The sequence below is a fragment of the Cervus elaphus genome, chromosome 1, assembly GCF_910594005.1.
Source record: "Cervus elaphus chromosome 1, mCerEla1.1, whole genome shotgun sequence".
In the NCBI taxonomy this organism is placed as follows: Eukaryota; Metazoa; Chordata; class Mammalia; order Artiodactyla; family Cervidae; genus Cervus; species Cervus elaphus.
Genome location: NC_057815.1, coordinates 41,616,809 through 41,642,331, shown reverse-complemented (window position 1 = coordinate 41,642,331; position 25,523 = coordinate 41,616,809). Strand labels below are relative to the sequence as shown.

Below are 25,523 nucleotides of genomic sequence, written 5' to 3'. Positions count from 1 at the left end.
ACAACGTCGCCGGCGGCTCCTGGCCATTCGGCCCGGCCGGGGGCCCGCCGCTGATTGGCTGCGCCGCCGGGCGGAAGTGATGCTGCTGTCACCGGCTTCTCGGGCTCCCGCGGAGCCGCGAGTTTCCGCAGGGGGCGGCGGCGGCGGCGGCTGCCGGGCCGGTGAGTTGGAAACTCGGTGGGGGCGGGGCATTGGAAGTCCGGGTGCTCTAGAACTGGGGGACGCGGGGGCGTGGGGGGGGGGGTGTGCAGCCGCTGTCTGAGGGTGAGTGAGCTGCCCAGAGGCTGCCTTCATTCCCCGCGTGCGCGAGCCCAGCGAGAAGGGGCCACGGCGTCCAGGATTCCAAGATCGTGCGAGTCCTCTGAGGAGAGGGGGGCCCTTTGCACCGGGCATTGGAGGCCAGCGATCGATGAAACTGACCTCTGGCAGGCAGCCTGATTTCTAGGAACGGGTTGTAGAGGTTCCCAAGAGGAGGAGAAGGACAGCCTCTTGGGAACAGGAACCTTGGACTCGGGCTGCCCTCCTTGGCAGCTAAGAGCTGTAGAGACACGCCTAGTTAGTTGGGGCGAAGTTGAGATCCGCTTTCAGAGGATGTCTAAGGTTCCTTTCCCAGAAGCCGAGGGTGGAGGTGAGGTGCTGGGTAAAGTCCTGCCCTGCCAGAAGGACTGGAGGATGTGGTGGTCAGGTATCTCCTGTCTTCCGGAAATCTGTGGGCTCCACTGAGACGGAAGGAGCCTTGCCCAGTTGGGTCACTATCAAGTTATCTCACAAGAATTTGATTTTGCTTCACTAAGGCCTGCAGACTGGGAAGGACACCTGAATGTCTTGGGACAGTGAAGGCTGCCAGAGAGCAGCAGGGTATTTTCCTAGGAACCTAAGAGAGAAGGAGATACATGGATCTGGTGAGAGAAATGTTAGGTGGCAGAAGTTCCCTCCTCCCTTTCCAAAGAAACTTGTGTACAATACCCATATTTTCAGACTGATCCACTTGGGTATGTGTGCAGGTACTAAACCCTGCTTCAAGGTGACCCCCACCCCAGCCCGCTAGACAGCAGATGCTTCTGAAGGAGCTCAGCCACCAATAGGGACACACTTGTTCCACTGCCCGTTCGCCTGCCCCTGTCCCTACATTTGCCCACTGATTCGGCCCTTCTGTCAAGCCATGGGTGGCGGTCCCAGGTTTAGAACACTTCACAACTTGCTGAGCTAGTGACTAAGGGAAGCCCTGTAGTGGTGCTTTCCAATCCCCACCCCACCCACTTGCCTCTTATTCCTGTTCAGTTTTGTTTGCATTCTGGGCTTTTCCCCATTTCCAACCCCCCCCCCACCTCCTCCTACTCTTACTTCCCCTGGCATCCTTCACAGGTACAGAAACCAGGAAGTGAGCTGCCACCCAGACTTCTAAGAAGCAGTAATACCTACTTTTTTGTTCTTTTATTATTATTATTTATTTATCTATTATTTATCTTGGCTGCACTGGGTCTTAGTTGTGGCATGCCGGATCTTTAGTTGCTGCTTGTGGAATCTAGTTCCCTGACTAGGGATCGAACCCAGGCCCCCTGCATTGGGAGCGCAGAGTCGTAGCCAGTGGACCACCAGGGAAGTCCCCTATCTACTTTTCAAGAGGAGTTTTGGGTAAGAGTTCAGGCCCTCTTCTAGGCATCTAGGAAAAGAAGAGAAGAGGATGGCCTGATGTTTAGGATGAGAAGTAGGGTTTCTGGGTTTTGTACCCATCTGGCCTTACTGTACCACTTTGGTTCCAGTCTGTGACCTATTTGAGATTCCTGCAGGTGATCATTGGCAGTTTCTTTGGTCACAGATCCCAGGTTCCCAGCCTCTGCCTGCTCCACTGGGTTTGAGAGGACACCGTTTCTTGTTTTCTTGGGGCCTGCAGGTCTGCGGTCTATGCTGAGAGTCACCGCTACTCACAGCGGAAGAAATGCCTTTTCTCCATTTGCACAAAATGAGCGTGAGGTGGTTAACCGGATCAGGAGCTCAGCCTCACTCTGAGTCCAGGTGGGAACGGGGCCCCACTGCGGGAAGTTAGCCCTCAAGACCACAGATGGGTCTGAGAAGTCAGTTGGAGGAAGATTTCTGTCCCCTCTGAAGAAGGGAGGAGGGTCTCTTCTAAAGAAAAATCATGGAGCTGCCAGGAATTGGCAGGAGTGATAACGACTTCTGAGCTCAAGATGGCAACAGTGGGGAAGAGCAGTGTGGTGCCTGTTAGCAGCTAGACCTCTTGCTTGATTGTCTCGTGATAATCATGTCATGGAGGGACCCACTAGGCTTAGTGCTGGCTCCCCACTCCCCCCAGGGGCTTATCCCTGTTGGTCAGAGATCAATGTGAATTAAAAGAGAGGATCACACGTTTAATGATTTAAAAAGCATGGGTTAGGAGTCTCCGGGTGTGATACATTGGTGCTCAGTCGCCCCCTGAGATTCCTGCCGTTATCAGCTCTCTTACCTCTGATGTCCTTCTCTTTGTTCGCAGCGTACTGCTCTGATGCCGAAAGGGAGGCAGAGAGGGCCACACTCGGATGCCCCCCTGGGCCTGCCCGCGGGCCTCTGGCTGGAGTTAGCTGGGCTCTTCCTACTGCTTCCCTGGGTTATGGGCCTGGTGGGGGCAGGTGGGCTCAGGGCCCAGGGCCCAGGGGGGCTAAGCTGGGCAGTGTGTCTGGACGGTCCGGAAGGCAAGGGGGCAGAGGAGTCGTTGGAGCGGCGGGCAGAGGCTCTGGCCCAGGCGACGGGGCTGATGAACGCGGGGCGCATCGGGGAGCTCCAGGGGCACTACCTCTTGGTCCAGCCAGCGGGGCGTCGCCAGGCCCGGCAGGCCGAGGCCGTCCGGCAGCGGGTAGAAGCCGTGCTGGCCGGGCACGAGGCTGTGCGCTGGCACGCAGAGCAGAGACTGCTCAAGCGGACCAAGCGCGGCGTCCACTTCAACGACCCCAAGTACCCGCAGCAGTGGCACCTGGTGAGTCCAGCCTGGCCGCTTTCAGCTTCACACAGCTAGGGTGGGGGTACCCGGTGCTCTAGTGGCCGTTGGGGTTAACTCTTCAGGGGCTTCCCATCCACGGAGACATTTCCGTGGGCTTCGATGGTGGGCTTCATCCTCGGGCTCCACATGCCCTGTGCTCACTCGCAGAGAGCTAGAGGACTGCGGTGCCCGGCGTGGGTGCTGGGGCCAGGCCGCCGGGGCTGCCTGCTGCTGACTAGCTTGTGCCTTTGAGTGCACTGTTTAACCTCTCTGTTAAGGGAGAGGTAATGGTTACAGTTAAGTGAACTAATGTATGTGTGCCAGACACATGGGAAACACTTTACAAGAGTTAGCTAGTAACATTATATTATACAATGTTAGTATAATGTATATCATGCCTGTGCAGGGTTAACTAGTAATGTTATATTATACAATGTTAACATAATGTATATCATGCCTGTGTGGGGTTAACTAGTAACATTATATTATACAATGTTAATATAATGTATATCATGCCTGTGTGGGGTTAACTAGTAACATTATGTTATATTATACAATGTTAATATAATGTATATCATGCCTGCGGGGTTAACTAGTAATGTTATATTTTACAATGTTAATATAATGTATATCATGCGTGCAGTGGGTACTAAGTTGCTTCCCTCACATCCTACTCTGTGACCCCATGGACTGTAGCCACCAGGCTCCTCTGTCCATGGGATTCTTCAGGAAAGAATACTGGAGTGGGTTGCCATGCCCTCCTCCAGGGGATCTTCCCAACCTAGGGATTGAACCTGCATTTCTTATGTCTCCTGCATTAGGAGGCAGGTTCTTTACCACTAGTGCCATCTGGGAAGTCCCAATGTATATCACACAGCATATTAATCTCCAACCCTTAACCCTGGTCACTGTTTCACCCTTGTTGCCCATGAGTGATGCCAAGCTTCCCTGCACACCTGTGCTGTGGCAGAGCTCTCACAGGTCCCCTCCTTGGCCCCATCCCACCCACCCCAGTTTGTCCACCCCTCTCTCTGGCTCCCTGACAGCAGCCAGGAGTGAGAACGGGCTGCTCACTGTACTTGTCTCACTATGGGCCGTGCTGCACATCTCTGGACTCCCAAGGCCCAGAGAGCAGTTCCTGACCCCATCTCTCCCCCAGAATAACCGGCGGAGCCCCGGCAGGGACATCAATGTGACGGGTGTCTGGGAGCGCAACGTCACCGGGCGCGGGGTGACCGTGGTGGTCGTGGACGACGGCGTGGAGCACACCATCCAGGACATCGCACCCAACTACGTGAGTGGCCCTGGCGTCAGTCCCACCCCCAGGCCTTACCTGATTCTTGATGTTGTCTCAGGCCTGTTCCCTTTCCCAGTGACCTCTCTCTGGGCCAGAGGAAAGGGCCTAGGAGGTAGGATGTTGTTCTTCATCTGCTCCTCTCCCCCAGGTGGCCTTGTGGCCTGGCAGCTAGGACACAGGCTCCAGCTCAGCAGAGAGATACTTCCTGGATCCTGCTGCCACTCCCTGCCCTGGGGAGTAAGGAGTGGCCCTGGGCAACTTCCCTCTCCACTCAAGTCCCAGTGCCTTCCCCTCTGTAAAGCCTGCCCTTTAAGTAGCTGGAAGCCTCTTTTATCTCAGGCTTCCCACCATGGAAGCAGCTCCTGGGCATGTTTCTATAATAATGGCCAAGAGAGAAGTTTGCCTAGAGCTATAGCATGTCTCCTGGCACTAGTAATAAAGAGCCTGCCTGCCAATGCAGGAGGCCTAAGAGACACGGGTTCAATCCCTGGGTCAGGAAGATCCCCTGGAGAAGGAAATGGCAAACTCCTCCAGCATTCTTGCTTGGAGAATCCCATGGACAGAGGAACCTGGTGGGCTACAGTCCATGGGGTCGCAAAGAGTCAGACTGAAGCGACTTGGCGCAGCCCAGAACAGCACACAGCACTTCTCAGCGTTGCCTGAGGTGTCCTGTCCTGTGCAGCCTGTGTGGTTGGCAGAGATGGGCCCGCAGTGTCGGCTCGGAGCCCCAAACCCCCAGTTCTCCTCTCTCCCTGAGCTCCAAGACCTGACTGGTTGGAACTAGTGAGTGACCACATCTCCCCCCTCCTCCCCCGCCACGTTTCAGAGCCCTGAGGGCAGCTATGACCTCAACTCTAATGACCCTGACCCCATGCCCCACCCGGACGTGGAGAATGGCAATCACCATGGCACGCGCTGCGCGGGCGAGATTGCCGCTGTGCCCAACAACAGCTTCTGTGCCGTGGGAGTGGCGTTCGGGAGCCGCATAGCAGGTACCTCTGGTCCAGCCTCGGTACACCCCACCGTGACTGCTGTCTTCATTCTCTGTCCCTCCGTCTTGAATTCCAACACAACTTTATTACCCCTTCAACACACAGCAGAAAGCAAAAGGTACACTTATAAATAGGTATCAGCAGGGCAGATCGGCTCATTGATTTTTTTTCTCAGTGCTTTGGTGTTTCTAACATGTTTTTAGCAGCAAACTCCACTTTAAAAGGGCTTCCCAGGTGGCTCAGTGGTAAAGAATTCGCTTGTCAATCAATGTAAGAGACACAAGTAGACGTGGGTTTAATCCCTGGGTCAGGAAGATCCCCTGGAGTAGAAAATGGCAACCCACTCCAGTATTTTTGCCTAGAAAATTCCATGGACAGAGGACCCTGGCGGGGTCCGTGGGATCACAAAGAATCAGACACAACTGAGCACATACGACTATATAAAACAGCTAAGAGCGTGAAAATGAGCTGGATGAGAGATGGAGACCCAAGCCCACCTGCTCAGACTCCACTTCCCTTTTTCTGATCATGGTTATGCCCCATCAGTGCTCAGCTCACTGTAATGATAGCTCCTTTTACTTATCCACATTTTTGTATTTTCACGGTTAACCAATGGCCTCCTCATCTCCCCCTCTTTGTTGATCCTGTGTGTCTGTGGAGGCCTCTCTCCCTTCTCCCAGCTCTAGCTCCCGCCCCTGCTGACAGTCACTGTCTGCTCCCCATCTTTTCAAGAGAACCAAGTGGCCCTGGTACCTACTGGGGTGGTTCTATGGCTCCGCGGCCTCTCGGTCTTTGTCCATCAAGGCAGAGGGTGAAGGGAATGGATGCAGATGCCCTTCTGGTGATTTCTCATAAATGCTTGGAGCCTGCATTTACGAGGCTGGACCAGATTGGCTGCATTCCTCTTATAGTCCAGCAGGGGTCAGCAGCCCTCTCTGTAAATGAGACTACAGAGCGGGGGAGCCCAGGTCCCTTCTGAGAGCTCCACCAGGATGTGACCTGCCCCATCTTAGAAAGTGAGACTAGACCTCCATGGGAGGAGCAACGGGCTGAGAACCATCTGTTGAATACCCTCTTGTGTGTCAAGCAGTGTTTTATGTGATAAAGGATGCATGAAAAAAGGGAACTTTGGATTCCCTACCTTCTAGCCTATGCCTCCGCCCACCAGACCCCAGGATCCATAAAGTCTAAGATTTAGCATTATGTTAGAAAATATTTCTGGCCAGGTACATGCACATGGTATAAAAATTAAAAAGATCCTAGAGCACTTAGAAAAGTAAGTCTCCACAGGGGGCCCCCACCACCACCTGGCTCCCCATCTAGGAGACCCGCGTTACTGAGGAGCTGGTGTGGCCTACACTGCCTAGGTATCCGGGTGCTGGATGGACCCCTGACCGACAGCATGGAGGCCGTGGCGTTCAACAAGCACTATCAGATCAACGACATCTACAGCTGCAGGTGAGGTACAGCCAGGAGCAGGGAAACGGGCCAGGGGCCGGGGCACCGGGCGAATCCCCCAACCAGAGAACAGTGGTGGGGGGGGGGGCGGGGCTCTCCCTTGGGGTACAACCTGTGAGTCCACGGCCCTCACTTCTCCAGATCCCCAGCTTCTGGGTTCTCCGTCGTAAGCCCCAAGTCACCCCAATGATCAGGTTGCCACACAAGGAGCATTCTATCCTGCCTCGTGTTTATTTGTTTAATAAACTCGTAATGCTCTGGGAGAAATTGAGGATTCCTGTCCTACCACAGCTGGACTGAATACCCAGCGCAAAGCCCCTCTGCCCCCACCCAGGGACGCACCAGCAGCTCTGGGTTGTGGATCTGGTAGGAAGGGGGTGGATGATAAGGAGGAGCTGAGGTTGGGCTGCTCGCGCCGCGTTGACAGCAGCCTATTCTTCCCCGGCCAGCATCTCCTGTAGATACATGATGTGCTCCACACTTAGAGATAGGACAGAGATCTCCTAGACAGCTTACACAGGTTGTCTGCTTCCTTTCCAGGTGCTCTGCCATCAGGCCTAGAATTAGCTCCTTCAGTGGGGAAGGGGTGGCCTCTCGTCCCTTTCCACCACCCTGTACTCCCTGGGGACCTGAGAAGGAGCAGGTTAGAGTAGTCCTGAACTGGGAAGGTTTCCAAGGACAAGAACGTTAGCACATCCTTCTGTTTTCCACTTTGGAGTGAGGGCTGGACTCTTAACATCCTTTCATCACGCGAGTCCTGGGCTGGAGCCCTTGGGAGGAGGGGAAGCGTGGGGCAGAGGCACAGCCCGCTGAGGCTGGGCTGGGTGGGCAGCCATGGCCTGGCCCTGGCTCTTTCCACTGGGTGTCTCTCCACAGCTGGGGACCAGACGATGACGGGAAGACGGTGGACGGCCCCCACCAGCTGGGGAAGGTAGCTGGGAACCGTGGAGACTTTGGGGACCAAGTTCGCCCTCTTCATTCCGTTCCCGGAACTGCTCCCGCCCTCCCCAAGACCTGCCCTGTAGCCCCGACCCCTCCTTTGGGAACAGCACTCCTGCCCCAGGGTGAAGGGGTGAGGGGGACATTCTTAGAATGAAGTGGTGTTTTGCTCTGATTTTGCGCTGGCTCCCCATTTCTGGCCCCACCTTCTCTGAGGAGCAGAGCACATCCATCAAGCAGTTGTTCCACTAATAGCCCCCTTACCCTCTTAAGTCAGTCTTTTAAGTCTCTTTCTCCCTTGTCCAATGCCCTTGGGTTATTTTTTTCTTCTCCTTCTAGAAGGAGACAGGAGGGCGAGTGGCGTGGGGGGTAGGGTCTTCCTGTGAGTTCCTCAGCTGACCTGGTTGTTTTGCTCCTCAGGCTGCCTTGCAGCATGGGGTGATCGCTGGCCGCCAGGGCTTTGGGAGCATCTTTGTGGTGGCCAGTGGCAATGGGGGCCAGCACAACGACAACTGCAACTACGATGGCTACGCCAACTCCATCTACACCGTCACCATAGGTAGTGGGCCCAGTGGTCCCGCAGTGCATGGGTGCACGTGTGTGTGTGTGAGAGAGAGAAAGACGCAGCAGTGAGGAGACTTGTATCTGGGTGGGGGGTGGTGTCAGAGGTAGGGGACCATGTATCTCAGTGTGTGTGATTGTGTGTGTCACTCAGGGGTGAGGGGACCATGTATCTCAGTGTGTGTGATTGTGTGTGTCACTCGGGGGTGAGGGGACCGTGTATCTCAGTGTGTGTGATTGTGTGTGTCACTCAGGGGTGAGGGGACCATGGATCTCAGTGTGTGTGATTGTGTGTGTCACTCAGGGGTGAGGGGACCATGGATCTCAGTGTGTGTGATTGTGTGTGTCACTCAGGGTGAGGGGACCATGTATCTCAGTGTGTGTGATTGTGTGTGTCACTCAGGGGTGAGGGGACCATGGATCTCAGTGTGTGATTGTGTGTGTCACTCAGGGGTGAGGGGACCATGGATCTCAGTGTGTGTGATTGTGTGTGTCACTCAGGGGTGAGGAGAACATGTATCTCAGTGTGTGTGATTGTGTGTGTCAGTCAGGGGTGAGAGGACCATGGATCTCAGTGTGTTTGATTGTGTGTGTCACTTAGGGGTGAGGAGACCATGGATCTCAGTGTGTGTGATTGTGTGTGTCACTCAGGGGTGAGGGGACCATGGATCTCAGTGTGTGATTGTGTGTGTCACTCAGGGGTGAGGGGACCATGGATCTCAGTGTGTGTGATTGTGTGTGTCACTCAGGGGTGAGGAGAACATGTATCTCAGTGTGTGTGATTGTGTGTGTCAGTCAGGGGTGAGGGGACCATGGATCTCAGTGTGTTTGATTGTGTGTGTCACTCAGGGGTGAGGAGACCATGGATCTCAGTGTGTGTGATTGTGTGTGTCACTCGGGGGTGAGGGGACCATGGATCTCTGTGTGATTGTGTATCACTCAGGGGTGAGGGGACCATGGATCTCAGTGTGTGTGATTGTGTGTGTCACTCAGGGGTGAGGGGACCATGTATCTCAGTGTGTGTGATTGTGTGTGTCACTCAGGGGTGAGGGGACCATGTATCTCAGTGTGTGTGATTGTGTGTGTCACTCGGGGGTGAGGGGACCATGTATCTCTGTGTGTGTGATTGTGTGTGTCACTCAGGGGTGAGGAGACCATGTATCTCAGTGTGTGTGATTGTGTGTGTCACTCAGGGGTGAGGGGACCATGTATCTCTGTGTGTGTGATTGTGTGTGTCACTCAGGGGTGAAGGGACTATATATCTGGGTGTGTGTGAGGGGTGAGGCGACCATGTATCTCAGTGTGTGTGATTGTGTGTCATTCAGACATGAGGGGACCATGTAATCTGGGTGTGCCCCCAGCTTCCATGTTTCTGTCTGAATGTGTGTGCACAGTTTTCTCCGCAGACTCTGATAGTGAGGAGGAACCAGCCCTGCTCTTAGGGGAGGTCAGGACTTCCTTACGAGTTATACCCAGGAGCACTTTCTACCCATCATCTGAGATAACCCCCTCTGCGCCCCCAGCCCCCACATCCACCACCACAGCTGGTTAGGCCTCTGCTCCAACCTCTCTTCCCACAGGTCACTTCCCTCCTGCTTGAAACCTTCCCTGACCTCCCTGCCACACCAGCCTAAATTAACTGCCTTGTACCTGTGCTCCCTACTGTAGGCATTTACCCTCCCAGCTGTATTTACTTCCCTGACCTGCCCCCTGACTATGGGCTCCCTGAGATCAGGTCTGTGGCCCTTCCCCACAGCCCCCATCTGTCACTCATACAGTGTGTGACTTGCAATAGATAACTGATAAGTAACTGATCCATTGCTTGTGCGAGTGAATGAGTCTGTGTCGAGTGGGCCACCCCCTGCAGTCTGCTGAAAGAATGGTCTCCGCACAGACTACCCTCTGCCATTTGAGACCACTTTTCCGGGAGTGGGGGCGGGGCGTGTGGGTACTTGAAGGACTTGGACCACTGAGATCATTTTTTAAGCCCAGGACCAACCCCTCAATGATAACTAAGATCAGAGCTAAGTCTGATGTTCTCAGACCCTCACCTCCGCTCCCATTTCCCTGCTCCTCCCCCAGGCGCTGTGGACGAGGAGGGCCGAATGCCTTTCTATGCCGAGGAGTGTGCCTCCATGCTGGCAGTCACCTTCAGCGGAGGGGACAAGATGCTCCGGAGCATCGTGAGTGCCCTGTCCCCTACACCTGCCCTCTGCTCCCCAGCCCGGCTCTCGGGATCTTCTTCCCTAGCAGATCTGTTTCCCTAAGAGTCTGCCCCTGTTGGTAGAATGGAGTTGAGGACTCTAAATGTATCTGTGTAAAGGGATTTTAATCTTTAAATTGTTTAAAATCTTACTTATGTATGGCTGTGCCGGTCTTCCTTGCTTCAGGGGCTTATCTCTAGTTTTGGCAAGTGGAGGGCTCTGTTGTTACACTGTCTGGACTTCTCACTGGGGGGCTTCTCTTGCTGCAGAGCACGAGCTCTGGGACACATGGGCTCAGTAGTTGCAGCTCCCAGGCTCCAGAGCGCATATGGGCTTAGTAGTTGTGCTGCAAGGGCTTAGTTACCCCGAGGCATGTGGAATCTTCCTAGCCCAGGGATTGAACCTGTGTCTCCTGCATTAGCAGTCAGATTCTTTACCACTGAGCGAGGAGGGAAGCTCCTTCATCTTTAAATTTTTAAGTTAACAAATATGCGTATCTTTATAGAAATTACTCTGAGCACACACTGATGAAAGAACCTTTGATATGTCTTCCTTTGGTAGAATACAGGCTTTGGCTAATTTCTATGGGCTTAAAAAAAAAAATCATCATTGCATTGCTATGCAGTCCTTATGTAAATACTGCGAGTTTTGATCCTGTTCATCCTCAGGAGTAAAGCTAGTGGTTGTCTGCACCGCATGGATGGGAAAAGGAGTCTGGAATGTCCCCATCAGCCCCAGAGATAGCTCTTTCCTTGGAGCTGGGCTTGGAGTCACAGCGAACAAGAGGTTGGAGCAAGGAAGTGGAGTTTCTCAAGCTGTGGGAACCTGTAAAGGAATTCAGAGTGCAGTGCCTACCCGCAGCTGGCTCAGCTCCAGCCCGTCGTCCTAGAGTTCCCTGCCCGTCCTGATGCCTGTAACAGAGTGACCCGGGGACGGGGGGCTCTCGGGCAGGGCTGGGCTGCAGCCAGCCGGTGTCACATTTCTCCAGTGGCTCGCGCTTGGGAGGACTCTCTGGGGCCATTGGGAATTGGGCTGCTGCCTCTGGGTCAAATTCTCTTTCCCAAACTAAAATTCTGTTTTTGCTGCTCAGTGACTTCTGGTCAATACAATGTTCCAAGGCTCGGGGCCAGGTGACCCCAGCCCTGCCCCCCACCCTGGGAGAAGAAAAAAGGGAGTGAGCTAAAGTAAGTGGGCAGGAGACTTTGCTTAACAGACAGGGGTCTGGGTACAGAGAGGCACCACCTACCCCCAGCCCGGGCCAGGCTAGAGGGGGAGGAACAGCAGGAACATCCTGGCAGAACTCTTGCTCACCCCAACCACAGTCGGGGGCCAAGAAGTTACCAGACATGCTAGTTTCTCCTCTGGACATACTAGTTTCTCCTCCGACTCAACTCTGCTTCACCCCCACCACTTTCCATCTAAACTGTAATTTGTCCAGAAATGCAAAGCGAGTTTGTTCAGCCAACCTCCCATCTTTGGGTTGTTCCTGTGTTGGAAACCAGTTGCCAGTTTCTGTTCAATGACCAGCTCAATGGGGCTGCCTCCCCGAGGGCAGGCACAGAGGCACACGCCACCCCGCCGTCTGCTGCCCGGGGCTCCTGCCACCAGAGGCAAGTTCCCGGGCCTCCCGGCTCCAGCCTGGACTGTCACTGTGAGGCTGTTTCCTTAACAGGAAAAAATTAATCTGCTCCCTGGCACAGACCAGGCTTCCCACCCTCACTGAGACTTCCACTTGGAGAGTTTTCCCTTCTCTTCTGTAAGAGCGCGACTTCTGAGTGGAAATGACACGTCTTGGCAGCTGCTATAACAGCTGGAAGGCAAGCAATGAGGACAGTGGAGAAAGGGCAGCTCTTGGCAGAAGGCAGCACCTTGGTATCCGAACCAGGAGAGAAGCCTGGAAGGAAAAGATGTTCTAGTGTTAGCATGGGCACCACGTGCTAGATCCAGAGGACCATGGGCTGGAGTGGATTCAGGCAGGGCCTTCCCCGGCTCCACCCTCTGTGGCTCCAGGGAGGATGAGAACGTGGAAAGAACTGGGTACCAAACAGGTGCCATGTCCCTCCCCCTCAACCCCCACCCCCACTCTCATCTCCCACCTCAGAGCTGCAGGTAGAGAAGGGGGACCCGAGGCACTTGGCCCCAAGCAGGGATGTGACCTGGCCCATCGATCGCCACTGGCTAGGGTGGGCAGTGGTGCAGATGTTCACCCATGCTAAGCCCACCATTGGGTGAGGGGTGCGGTGTCCTCTCCCTGGGACACAGTCCCTTTGTTCACACTGACGTCAGGCCAGCCCCGTCTCTGAGCCGCCAAGCCGGAGTTCCTCGCCTGGTGCCGTCACTGTTGTCCCAGTTCCAGCTGGGGGCCCCCGGAGCTCCCAGCCACTCCTCTGTCTCCACGGCTGCAGGGGTAGGGGTGGGTGGAGGGGGGGATTGGGGAAGGGGTCATCAGCTGAGCAGAAATCAGGACCCATGAGGCCTCTCCCCTCTCCACCTCCTTTCTGCGCTACTGCAGCCAAGACCCTCAGAGTAACTGGTTTTTCTCAGCTTTCCAGAGATTCTCCTGTAAGGCCCAAGAGGATGAAGAATCTCCTTCATCCTGACCTGCCAAACAGAACGGTCCCCGGGAGACTCGCTCACTCTGAGGCCCCGCCCTGCCCCCTCCCCCAACTGCCCCTGGGAACTCAGGCCCTAACCAGCCCCCGTCCCTCCCATTCTGCTCCCCAGGTGACCACTGACTGGGACCTTCAGAAGGGCACCGGCTGCACAGAGGGCCACACGGGGACCTCGGCTGCCGCGCCCCTGGCGGCTGGCATGATAGCCCTGATGCTGCAGGTGCGGCCCTGCCTCACGTGGCGTGACGTCCAGCACATCATCGTCTTCACGGCCACCCGGGTGAGCCATTCGCAAGCAGATGCATGGCCTGGCCCAGCCCACCTCAGAGTTTTGGTACCAAGGGCTTGGAGGGATCAGGAGGTTCGGATTCTAATGTCCCAGGCGTTAGATGCCAGTGTCTCCCAGAGTTGCGTTCCTACGGAAGCAGTGTGGAGACCCCGCCAAGACCGTAGACCTAAGTTCACTTGTCCCTGTCCTGCTGCTGCCATGTCACCTGCAAAGGGGCATTCTGGGCAGGCTCCCAGGTCCCTCTCTGTAAGCAGGCCATTCGGCTGGAGACATCACAGGGCTTTGCCCTTTTGTCCCAGCTTTGCTCAGGGAGTCCCTTCCTAGCAGCCTTGGTGGGAGAGTCTGGGCTGGATCAGCCATCGGGGTGAGTCGGGAAACCTAAAATCTGCAAGGCTCACCAGGACCCCTGTGCTGTCAGTACGAGGACCACCGCGCGGACTGGATCACCAATGAGGCCGGCTTCAGCCACAGCCACCAGCACGGATTCGGCCTGCTCAATGCTTGGAGACTCGTGAACGCCGCCAAGGTGAATGGCTGTCCTGCATGGAGGGGCCCAGGGGCCGGGCCGAATGCCTGAAACACTGCCCAGCACGTCATAGGTGCTCAATAGATGTTCATTCACCCGAGACCCATTTTACCCATGAAGGAGCAGGCTCAACATTCTATAAAGTTTCTTAAACTGACAGGAGAATAAATGAGACCTCAATGTCTCATGGAGCCCTCAGGGTGCTCAGCTTCCCATCTGCTGCCCTGGACACAGCATGTCCCCCGGTTCCGTGTTGTGATGCCATAGGGAGCAGTCCAGGGTGTCTGCAGAGTGAGAGACAGTGATGATTAAGGGAGAAATAAAAAGAGTGCGGCCCTAGGGGTCAGGTAGGTGAGGTTGGGTGTGCACGGTCCGTCCGTTTGTTCATTTACCGCCCCCTCTTCCTTTCATAGGTCTGGACATCTGTCCCTTACTTAGCTTCCTACGTCAGCCCTGTGTTGAAAGAGAACAAGGCGATCCCGCTGTCCGCCCGCCCCCTGGAGGTGCTGTGGAATGGTAAGCGGTCAGCAGAAAGGGGGTTAATCCTGGGCCAGAGGCTCAGGGCGGGGTGATGGAGAAGTTAAACTCGTCCTCCTGCTGGTCCTACCCCTTCCTTTAGGAGCTGAGCTCCAGCCAGATCTGCGGCGTTCTCTTTGACCATTTTAGGACATGTTGCTGCTTCTGAGTTGGCTGGCCCCCGGCTGCTTGAGAGACCTTTCTCCTGAGTTACGGGTGGTGGGAGGGAGCTGCTGAGCAAGCCATTAGGAAGGCTGGCAGGAGGGCTGGACCTGGGGCCTGGGGAGACAGGCACAAGTCAAAAGAAGTTCCTTTGACTTCCATGCTAGGAACTTGCCAGATGATCTTCTGCAGCCCAGTGGGCTTTGGATGAAGTGAAGGAGCTGGGAATGTCTCCCTTTGATTCTCAGGCTTGTTTAATTACAGAGTCAGCTGGGACCTGTCAGGGGGAGGACAGAGGAGTCCCCAGAGGGCTCTCTAGACTGGAGTGGCCCTCCCTCTGCCTCCGCCTCCATCCCACGGGGCCACAGGACTGTCCGAAGGGGTGAGGGCTGTCTATGCGCATCTGAGACGTAGTCTCGTTTTGAGCCCAGAGGTTGAACCCCTTCCCAGAGAAGAGTGCGGCTGGGCTGGGGTACTGTGCTAAAGGATCATCTCTCTGCGGACTTCCCAGAGTTGCCACTGGAGAGTTTTCCATACCTCCAGTTTTTTGGGGATTTTTTTTTTTTTCTCAAGGAATTTTGACAGGCAGTTATCCACTGTGTTTTGTAAAGTCGGAAGCATGTCATGCTTTGTACCCAGGTGGAGCTTTGTCCTTGCTGTTCTCATCCTCCTAGGAAGTGATCAGACCAGCCAGTGGCTACGAGGAGGGATGGCCAAAGATGGGAGCGTGGAAGGGAGGGTTGGGGCTGCTCCCCTGGCTGGGAAGAGTTCCGTTGTCTCTCTCCCTAACCACGTCCAGCGCTTGCCCAGTTTCCCCTCTACGTGGAAGGAAATCCATGGGCCCGGTTCATTGCATTTTCCGTAAAAGGAATGCTATCTTGGAAAGGGCATAAAGCATCAGCCAAGGCAGAGGAGTGCAGGAACATTCCCAGGAATGCAGTTCAAATAGGAACCTCTGGGCTTTTTACTCACATGTCTTGGAGACAGTACATCTTTTAACTTTTATTACGTCCTATCCAGAGCTGCTGCCTCTCATTTAAGTAACAGTAACCCACAGTCACATCCATCAAGTGAGAGGGTCAGCTTAGAAGCGGGTTAGGGTCCTTTTCAACTTCATCATCCTCTGCCTCCCACTAACCAGAGACATTCCCCCGGCATGTCTGACAAACTTCCCTCGGTACAGAGGCATCTGGAAACTGCTTGTTTGTCACGAAGGAGCAGGAGGAAGAAGGACAGATTATTCTGGGAGGAGGAAAGCAGGAGCTGGAGTAGGGGAGAGAAAGATGGAGAGAAGGGAGGTGGACCCAGCAAGTTTTGCTGATGGAGCCCTTCACTGGTTTGGAGGGCGGCCAGCAGTCTGCTGATCTCTAGGGTCAGCAAAGATGTCTTCCCCTCTGTTGTTGTGACTCCAGACAGAACTGAAGGTCCAGACTTGTGGGCATTCTTGGAAGCTGGAGGAAGTCAGTCCAGTTCATGTAGAGCTAAGCAACTCAGTCCCGGACAGTCAGCAAACCTCTCCCCCTATGGCCAGGTGATAGTCTTTCCCACCAAGACCTGGGCAAGTCAGTGTCCAAGGGCTGGCAGGTGAACTTTTTTGTAAGATAGAAGGAAATGAATCTTCCTGAGATGGAAAAGCAGGTGAAATGCCAAGACTCTAGAGCAGTGGTGACCAAGAGAACTTTCTATGATGGTGGAAATGTTCTCCATTTGTGCTGCTAAGCTGCTCCGTGGCACAAGGGATCTTATTTCCTCGAGCAGAGATTGAACCCATGTCCCCTTCATTGCAAGGCAGATTCTTAACCACTAGACCACCAAGGAAGTCCCTGTAATTGATTTTAAATAGCCATATGTGACTGGTGCCACCTTCTTAGGCCAGGCAGCTCTAGAGCAAGACAGGTTGTCATTTCTCCCCATTGGCAGGAGGGCCCCTCGGTTCCTTTAGCTCTGACTCTGGGTCTGAAATGTCTTTGGAGGGCGGGAGGGAGGGTGGGGCTTGGGAAGTGTATCTCAAACACAAGGGAGCCTGTGTGTATTTACAGAAGATTCCTGAATACCTGTTGCAAATACCCTTTTATCCTTGTTTGCAGCCCCAGCTGGCTACCACCACCCCCTGCCAGCCATGTTTCAGTCCTGTTCCTTCCTGGCTCCGAATCTTCCTCTCCTGCCCAGTCTTTCCCTCCCCATTGATTCCTCCTTCTGCCTTCCAACACCCTCAGCACATCTGTTAGAAAACACCTTTTAAGTCCCTGACTGCCTCCAGCCAGTAACCTTTTCAAATGAACTGACCAAAGCAACTGCTCACCTTTATCACCATCCCTCCACTGCTGAAGACTTACTTCATCCCTCTGAGGTGCCCCTCTCAGGCTCAGACCTGGGGCCAGCTCACAGCTCATCCTGGTCGATGATGCTCAACGCTGTTGTCGGACCAGATTAGCGAGGCCTGTGTGGCAGCCTTCCACCTCCTCCTCCCTGCTCCTCCTGTGGCTCTGGTGACCTCCTTTGCTCCATGGTCCTCTTCTGGCTTCTCTGCCTAAAGAACTTGGTTTTCTGTTCACTCACCTCACTACTTCCAAGCCATGAGTTTCTTCTGAGACTCAGGCCATGTTCCTGACCCTCCCTCTACGTCTTCATCCTCGATGGCCCAGTTGTACTTAAGGCTTTAGCTGCCACCTCTCCACAAATGATTACTAGATTGACATCTCTTATTCTGATCCCTGAACAAGGATAGTGACAAGGATAGAGATTTTCCTAGCTTCATAAGATTATGGGCAAATAAAGCCCTGGGATCTTCTCAGCGGTGGTTGAACAAGATCCTGTGTTGCTAAAGGTAAAATAATAATATGATCATCATCATCAACTAAGATGAGTGCCTCTGGGACTTCCCTGCTGGTCCAGTGGTTAAGACTCCACACTTCTACTGCAGGGGATATGGGCTTCACCCCTGGTCAGGGAACTAAGATCCTGCATGCCATGCAGCGCAGCCAAAAAAAAAAAAAGATAAATGCCTTTTATGTGCCAAACACTGGCCTAAGGGTTAACTCATTTAATATACTAGCTCAATTCTAATAAAATACATCTCATGTTCTCACATGCATGGCCACCCAAGTCCGTGTACACACCAATAAGTAAATGCACGTGGGCCACTCTGTACACAGGCTGACACAGACGGGCACTCAGGTCTCTTTTAGGATTCTATTCCCTTCTGTTATGCTCTGTAATGTGTCACTTGGTGACTCAGACGGTAAAGAATCTGCCTGCAATTCAGGAGACCCAGGTTCGATCCCTGGGTCAATAAGATACACTAGAGAAGGGAATGGCAACCCACTCCAGCATTCTTACCTAGAAAATTCCATTGACAGAGGAGCCTGGTGGGGTACAGTCCATGAGGTCACAAAGAGGTGGACACAACTGAGTGACTAAGCACACCTACATGCATAGTAAAAATTTATATGTATGTAAATTTCACATATATAAATGTACATATGTACAACCTCACCAAAGTAAGACTAAAGGAATTAAAGTGGAATGAGCACAAGGACAAAGAGAATGAGAGAAGAGATCACAGCAAAGTAGAGATCGCAGTACATTTTGGAAGATAGAAAATGAATGGTGAAGTAAGCAGGGCTAAGAAAATTGCAAACCAAATACCGGCAGGAGTGATCCTAGGCAACAAGCTCGTTCACACTACAGAATCTCCAAAGACTCGGGGCTGGGAATTCCCTGCAGTCCAGTGGTTAGAACTCTGAGCTTTTATTGCCAGGGCCCAGGTTCATTCACTGGTATGGGAACTAAGATTCCACAAGCCATGCGATGTGGCCAAAAAAAAGGGCTCAGGACTTGGAGGCCCCATGCACTACAGAGGACGAAGGTGGGTATGAGAGTAGAACTCGGTGTCAGTTAAAAGGTAGACGCCCGGGTGCCTTCTCCCATGCTTAGCAGCCAGGTGGTGGCCCCTTTCTCATCGAGGCAGGAGTTGGGAAGTTTATTCTCCAGAGCCCGGAGCCCCCAGGTACAGCAGAAAACAGGAGACAGAGGCTGTATCTTAAAATGACTAACCATGAACTATATAAAGGGGACATGTTACAGATAAGGAAACTAATTCTCATAACTAGTCAATGGCTGATCTGGGATTTGAACCCAGGCTGGGTGGCTCCAGAGCCCAGGCTCTTAGCACTAGTAGGCACAAGTGATGAGTTGAGAAAGGGTTTGTTTTTCCTTTGTAGTGGGAAAGGCGTAAGCAAGAAAATCCAGCCAAGAGACTGTATAATTGGTCTGATCTGGTGTTGGCCTTTTGCCAGATAGTTACTGTGAAAGGAAAAGAAAACAAGGGAATGTAAATAAGAATGTGTTGGCGAAATGAGCTGTGGGATCTTAGGCGGTTAGGGAGGAAGAGCTTGACGGATCTCTTGAGGAGCAAGAAAATGAAGGAATCAAGAAGGCAGTGGAGGGACTTTCCTGGTTGATGGTCCAGTGGTTAAGACTCCACACTTCCACTGCAGGGGGTGCGGATTTGATCGCTGGTTGGGGGACTAAGATCCCACATGCTGCGTGGTGCAGCCAAAGAAAGAAGGTAGTGGAGAAAGCGGAGGGACAGCTGGCTGCTTTCTGGGAAGGCGGAACACTGGCTTCCATGAGTTGCGAGGGTGCAAGACAAGACACACGTGCACACAGACAAACGCAGTGAGAAGGCTCAGTGGGTATTTACCAACATGGCATCAAGAATTGCAGGAGCTTTTTTGTTCTCATTTTTGCTCAATTGCTGTTCTAATTTGTGTTGTTTATGTAATAAATCCCACAAGGGAAGTTACTAACCATTCAGAAGTGAAGCAGTGCCAGATAAGGACGAGGCCCAGGGTCTGGCCATGGAAGTCTGTGCTGATGTGGGGTGGAGAAAGGTCTGTGGAGTCGGGGAAGGAGAGGGATGTGAAGAGATGGCATCAGACAGGTAGATCTCGAACACTGGTGTCGTCGGGTAATGGGTGGTGGCCCCCCTCCCTGACGCGAGCCCAATGAGAGGCGGACTGAGTGGAAGGCCAAGACGAACAGGAAGAACGGACGGGCCACAGGAAGCCCTGAGCCTTTTCTTCCCTCTCTCTTCTTTTTTACCTTGGCTGTGCTGCAAGGCTTTGGGGATCTTAGTTCCCTGACCAGGGATTGAACCTGGGCCCTCGGCATGAAAACTTGGATTCCTAACCACTGGATCATCAGGGAACTCCCCGCTCTTTCTTCTTTGACCAGTTATCCACACCCACACTGCCTCACCCCTAGACTAGAATCAGACATTGTAGCTGGCCTTCCTGTCACCTGTTTCTTCTTTCTACTCCAATTCAGCCTACCCACAGCTGTTAGGAGTAACCTCCCCTTAACACTTTTTTTAAAAACTCCATCTTTGCATGGTAATCTCTAATAGTTCTCGGTTATGTGTTTAAAATAAAAATGTTAAAGCCCTTCCTACCCTAGGTCCCATGCCCGTCGTCTCTCACCTCCTCTCTGAGCTTCTTCATCTGTTAAATTGGGTGTTGCTCTCTGCTTTGCCTGTTGGCCTGAATTAATGGAAGAAAAGTTGTCTTGGAAAGAGGCATTTCTCATTGCAGCTTAATTTCTTAATATTCCTCAACTGAGTCTTCTACTTCACTAGTTTGGTTTTTTAACTTTTTATTTTGAAATAATTGTAGATTGACAGGAGGATGCAAAGAACTGTTCAGGGAAGTCCTATGCACTCGTCTCCTGATGTTAAATGTCTTAGAATAGGACAATAGGAAAACCAAGAAAATTATATTGGTCCAACTCACAGAACTTACTCAGATTTTACTGGTTAGATATAGATTCTCTATGTATGTGTATGTGTGTGAGTGTGTGTATGCAATTTTACCACGTGTATAGTCTTTTGTAACCACCACCACAATCAGGATCGAGAGCCAGCCCATCCCAGGACTCCTCTGTCACCCCTTAGGGCCACACCCGACCCCTCTGCCCCATCCCTAGCACCTGGCAACCACTCATCTGTCCATCTCCACAGTCAACGTTATTCATGAATATTAAATACATGAAATCGTGCACTATGTGTCCTTTCTATATTGGCTTTTTTCCCTTCAGTACAATTTCCTTGAAGTTTGTTCACTTCACTAGTTTTGGTGGGTTTTTGTTTGTTTGTTTAAACGCATAGCTCATCTTTTTATTTATTTATTTTTGGCTCTGTTGGGTCTTCATTCCTGTGTGCCAGCGTTTCCCCAGTTGTGGCAAGCAGGGCCACTCTCCGCTGCAGTGCACGGGCTTCTCATTGCGCTGGCTTCCCTTGTTGCAGGGCCTGGGCCCCAGGTGCGTGGGCTTCAGTGGTTTTAGTGCTTGGGCTCACTATCTGTGGCACACAGGCTTAGTTGCACCATGGAATGTGGAATCTTCCTGGACCAGGGATCAAACCTGTGTCCCCTGCATTGGCAGATGGATTCTTAACCAATGGACCACCAGGGAAGGCCATCACTTCAGTAGTTTTTTGGTTTTTTGTTTTTTCAAAGAACTTGTTTTTCCTTCAATATGAAACTTGTTCATTTCTACCTCTGCCTTTGTATGTGTCATTTCCCCTCCTAGAATAACCTCTACCAACACTCTCTACCAATCTGTATTCACTTCCTTCCTCAGAGTGTGTCTCACAACTGAGTGCCTAAACCTGTCTGCCTCGTCTCTGCTCTGGCATCAGTTATGTGGACCTCATACAACGTCATTTTCCACTTGCAGGTAGAAGGCAGAGGCCATAGCCAACTTACCTTTACGTTCCCAGCGTCTAGTACGGCGCCTGAGATGTAGGAGGTACTCAGGAAATTACTTTTTGGATGAATGAATGTTGGGAACGGCTCCATTTCTTTCTTGTCTTGTGTCTTGGTTACGTGTTGTCGTCCCGACTAGACTCTAAACTAAATTAGAAGCTTGAAATGAGCACACGCACTCCCTTTCCTACTGTTCACAAGGTTCAGTCGGGTTGCCAAAGATACTCGTATATGCCTTTGTGTCTGGTGGGGTGAAGTGAGGGCATAAGTGTCTGTGGGGCTGGTTTCCCAGCTGCCCAGCCTGACTTCCCACAGTCAGCAGGACGGACCTGGACATGTCGGGGCTGAAGACCCTGGAGCACGTGGCCGTGACAGTCTCCATCACCCACCCACGACGCGGCAGCTTGGAACTGAAGCTCTTTTGCCCCAGTGGCATGATGTCCCTTATCGGCGCCCCCCGCAGCTTGGACTCGTACGTACTCGTGCCCCTACCTTCTGAGGTCTCTCTGCAGTGAGGGCCTTGCCCAGGAAGAGATCTGGGCTGAGTGGACACTCGCCCTGCCCTAAACTCCCCTGGCGCTGGCTTTGTGACCTGCCTTGTTCAAGTGCTCACAGCGTGCTCGGCACTGCACTTCACGTATGTTTTCTTCAATCCTTGTGAGAACGATGAGAGGGACTTCCCTGGCAGTCCGGTGGCTAAGACTCTGCGCTCCCAGTTCAGGGCCTGGGTTCAATTCCTGGTCAGAGAACTGGATCCCGCCTACCACTCTGCATGACCAAAAGAAAGACGATTGAGAGTCGACTTTGTAACCTCCTTTTACAAATGAGGAAACAAGGCGTAGACCTAGTAAGCGCCCGAGAGTTAACAGTGAGCCTAGCTCTATGGGACTCCCAAGCCTGTGTCCTCTCCACGTTTGCTTCTTCCGCTTCACCATGTTGACACAAGCCCCTCAGCTCCTGAGAGCATCCCGGGGCAAGGGCCTGCGCTTGAAGGCCCTCATGGCGCCCTCCTGCTGGCTGTGGCTCAGACCACAGCTGCTGCTACAGTAAGAGAGTGCCCCTGGGCAAAAGGGGTCCGTTCCCTGCTCCATACCTTCCCCTGTCTCCTGTGTTCTTGCCCCAGGGATCCCAACGGCTTCAATGACTGGACCTTCTCCACCGTGCGGTGCTGGGGGGAGAGGGCGAAAGGGACCTACAGACTCGTCATCAGGGATGTAGGTAAGCCTGCCTGCCTCCCAGCCAGGGCCCTGCCTTTCATGAGTGTCGTCTGTTCCTCTGGATCTCAGAGTCCCCACAGAAAGTGTCCCAGGTGGAACACCTGGGGTGCCATCGGACCAAAAGGGTAGCTGCCAAGAAGTATGCCCCATCCACAGAATGGGCGTTGAGACCTGTTCATTAATTGTTCATTAATACTACCTCTCATCTTCCTTGGCAAAGTGACTGATCCATTTTTCCTCAGGATAGCAACACAAATTCCTTGTTGAAACCACATTTCAAGTTCTTTCACATATAACCATCCTGCGGCCAGCCCTGGTAGGCAGGTAAGGGCAGGACTAATTTTCCCCATTTTTTTTTTTTAACTGAGGCCCACACAGAGGTTTGAAGTGACGTATGGAAGTCATATAGTATTTCAAAGAGAAAATTGGAAATTGAACCCAACCCTTCCAATTTCCCCCAAATTAGGTATACATCAGGCTTCCCTCATAGCTCAGTTGGTAAAGAATCCTCCTGCAGTGCAGGAGACCTTGGTTCGATTTCCTGGGTTTGGAAGATCCCCTGAAGAAGAGAACAGCTACCCACTCCAGTGTTCTGGCATGGAGAATTCCCTGGACTGTGTAGTCCATGGGGTCACAAAGAGTCTTTCACCTTCAGGTATACCTCACCAGACCAGTGGTTTTCAGTCCTTTCTTTAATTTAGCAGGACTTTTTTTTTTTTTTTAAGAAAAATCCCAGCTGAAACCCTAAAATATGAAAGAGGAAAAACTTCTTAGCTTTGGAGTGCTCTCTTTCACCCTCCCCTTTCCATTCCTAAGACCACCAGAGAGGTAGGTCTGCAGAACCCCAGGGTCAGTGGGACACAGTTAAAGACGACTGGCCGCCCACTCATGTGGTCTGAGTCCCTCCGGGTGGCGGGGCAGGCAGACCTTCTGCCGTCTGGCCAGCTGCGAGGAGAGGCTCACAGACCACCCTGCTTGCCGCCCCAGGAGACGAAATGCCCCAGGCCGGCGTCCTCCTACAATGGCAGCTCATCCTGTATGGCTCTGTATGGAGTCCAGTAGACATCAGAGACAGACAGAGGTAGGTGTAGACACGGGCGTCAGAGGGCTGGGGATTTGGGGGTGGGGTGGGGAGGCCACCTAGGGAGCTCCACGTCCTGCCTCCCCTGTCTGCTGTGGGACCTCGCCCTGTCCAGCTGTCAGGTGGGAGGGTGGGCAAGGCAGGCAGGTAGAGGACCAGGCTGAGTGGGGCATCCTCGTCTCCTCTCTGCTCCACAGGCTACTAGAAAGTGCCATGAGTGGAAAATACCTGCATGACGGCTTCACGCTGCCCTGCCCGCCTGGGCTGAACATCCCCGAGGAAGACGGTTACACCATCACCCCCAACACTCTCAAGGTGCAGACAGGCAGGGGTGTCCTGGGGTATTGTCCTCAGTGGGAGACTCAAGGCAACTTGGGAGTGATGGATTGGGCAGACCTGGGTCCCCAGTCTCCGGGCTAACTCTTGTCGGTGGGGGGAACAGAGGGTGTGGCTTGGGGTGGGAGAGGCAGCCTCCAGAAGGAGAGAGACTCTCTGAGCTCACTGTTCTGGGCTGAGAAAGGCTGCAGGCTTCTGGGAGAGCAGCCCTACATAGGTGTTTGCCTTTCCCCCAGACCCTGGTGCTGATTGGCTGCTTCACAGTCTTCTGGACCATTTACTACATGCTGGAAGTATACTTGAGCCAGAGGAACGTGGCCTTTCGCCCAATTTGTCGGAGTGGACCGTGCCACTGGCCCCAGCGAAGCCAGAAAGCCAAGGAGGAGGGGACAGAACTAGAATCAGTCCCCCTTTGCAGCAGCCAGGACCCAGGCAGAGCGGGGCTGGAGAGCGAGGGCGCTCCCGCCACCTCAGGGCTCCACGCCCCCGACCTGCTGGATCCGGGGGACTGGAGCCTGTCCCAGAGCAGGGGTGCCCTGGGTGTCCCTCAGCTCCTGCCCCCAGACCTGCTGCAGGGGAAGGAGGCGCAGATGTGCTGACCCGGGGCCTCACAGCCACCGTGGGACGGGCTCTCACTTCCTACGCCTGGAGGAGTGCGGAAAGCTGCTTCCTAGTTCTGGGAGCTCGGGGCAGAAAGCAGTCCAGGTGCTTCCAGCTGGGACCAGAGGCCTGAAGACGCCTTCTGGCTAAAGACCACGCTCAGGGAGGGCACGGGCCTACAAAAGGTCCAGTCAGCAGAGCAGCGATGCCAGAGAACAGGCTGGCAACAGCCATGGAGCCTTCCTCCAACGGAGTAGGCGCTTTTGGTGAGAAGGTCTCAGATGACGAACTAGGGCTTCCACTGGGCTGGCCTCCATCCTTGCTTCTCCAGGGCAGGCCAGCGGCGTGGGCCACCCAGACCCTCAGCACGCATGGCCAGAAGAGCATCTCAGCAGAAATGTCACTGGGGTCCCTTGGGAAGAGGGCTTAGGGATGGAAGCTGGAAAGAGCCCCTGGATATGCCTGTCCTTTTAACGACCCCGGGGCCAGAAACAGCAGCCCTTCCCTTTCTGCCCCTCACCATCCAGCCTCAGCCTTGGACTTGGCCATGTTGGTTTGGCAGTCAGCCCCCAACACAGCACACGTGCCCTGAAAGCAGCTGCCTGCATCAGCCCTGATCAGCAGAAGCCACCTTGAGCACGCCCCTGACCCCTTCATCCTAAAGGACCGGTACAATGCGCCTGGCGGGGCTGTGGGTGGGCACGGCCCCCAGGCCCAGGCTGCTCCACCGAGGCGTCTCCAGCAGGACTGCCGCCACCCCGTCTTCCTCTGCAAAGTACTCAGGGAAACGGCCGTGCCCACCCAAGGCCGGCCAGCTGCCTGGCGGGCTGCAACTTCCTCCCACTCTTGGCCTCCTCCCCTCTTCTGAGCGAGTTGGTTGATTGGAACTTTGTTTTTTTTAATGCTTACGATTTGGTTTTCTCTTTCCACAGCAACATTTTGTTGAATTTTTTCTGCACAGCTTTTCCAAAATAAAAACCTTCCACACAGCGTCA

General features: G+C 53.5%; 1 protein-coding gene across 1 annotated transcript; it reads left to right on the top strand.

The window, feature by feature from the left end:
* Window positions 1-9: 9 nt before the first annotated feature.
* On the top strand, window positions 10-25,523 carry PCSK7 (proprotein convertase subtilisin/kexin type 7). The gene is made up of 17 exons (XM_043900011.1): window positions 10-161; window positions 1,895-2,016; window positions 2,492-2,971; window positions 4,134-4,268; window positions 5,098-5,263; window positions 6,631-6,721; window positions 7,598-7,652; window positions 8,081-8,219; window positions 10,304-10,404; window positions 13,150-13,317; window positions 13,745-13,852; window positions 14,266-14,368; window positions 21,610-21,766; window positions 22,418-22,512; window positions 23,499-23,592; window positions 23,790-23,907; window positions 24,165-25,523. Exons 3-17 carry the CDS (start codon window positions 2,504-2,506, stop codon window positions 24,525-24,527), a joined length of 2,361 nt encoding a protein of 786 aa, XP_043755946.1. The 5' UTR covers window positions 10-161; window positions 1,895-2,016; window positions 2,492-2,503; the 3' UTR covers window positions 24,528-25,523.

Bases quoted from the DNA above. Each gene is read 5' to 3' on its own strand.
- PCSK7 (XM_043900011.1), top strand. From the start codon at position 2,504: ATGCCGAAAGGGAGGCAGAGAGGGCCACACTCGGATGCCCCCCTGGGC. The intron at 13,853-14,265 runs GTGAATGGCTGT...TTCCTTTCATAG, and splicing joins GACTCGTGAACGCCGCCAAG to GTCTGGACATCTGTCCCTTA. The intron at 23,908-24,164 runs GTGCAGACAGGC...CCTTTCCCCCAG, and splicing joins TCACCCCCAACACTCTCAAG to ACCCTGGTGCTGATTGGCTG.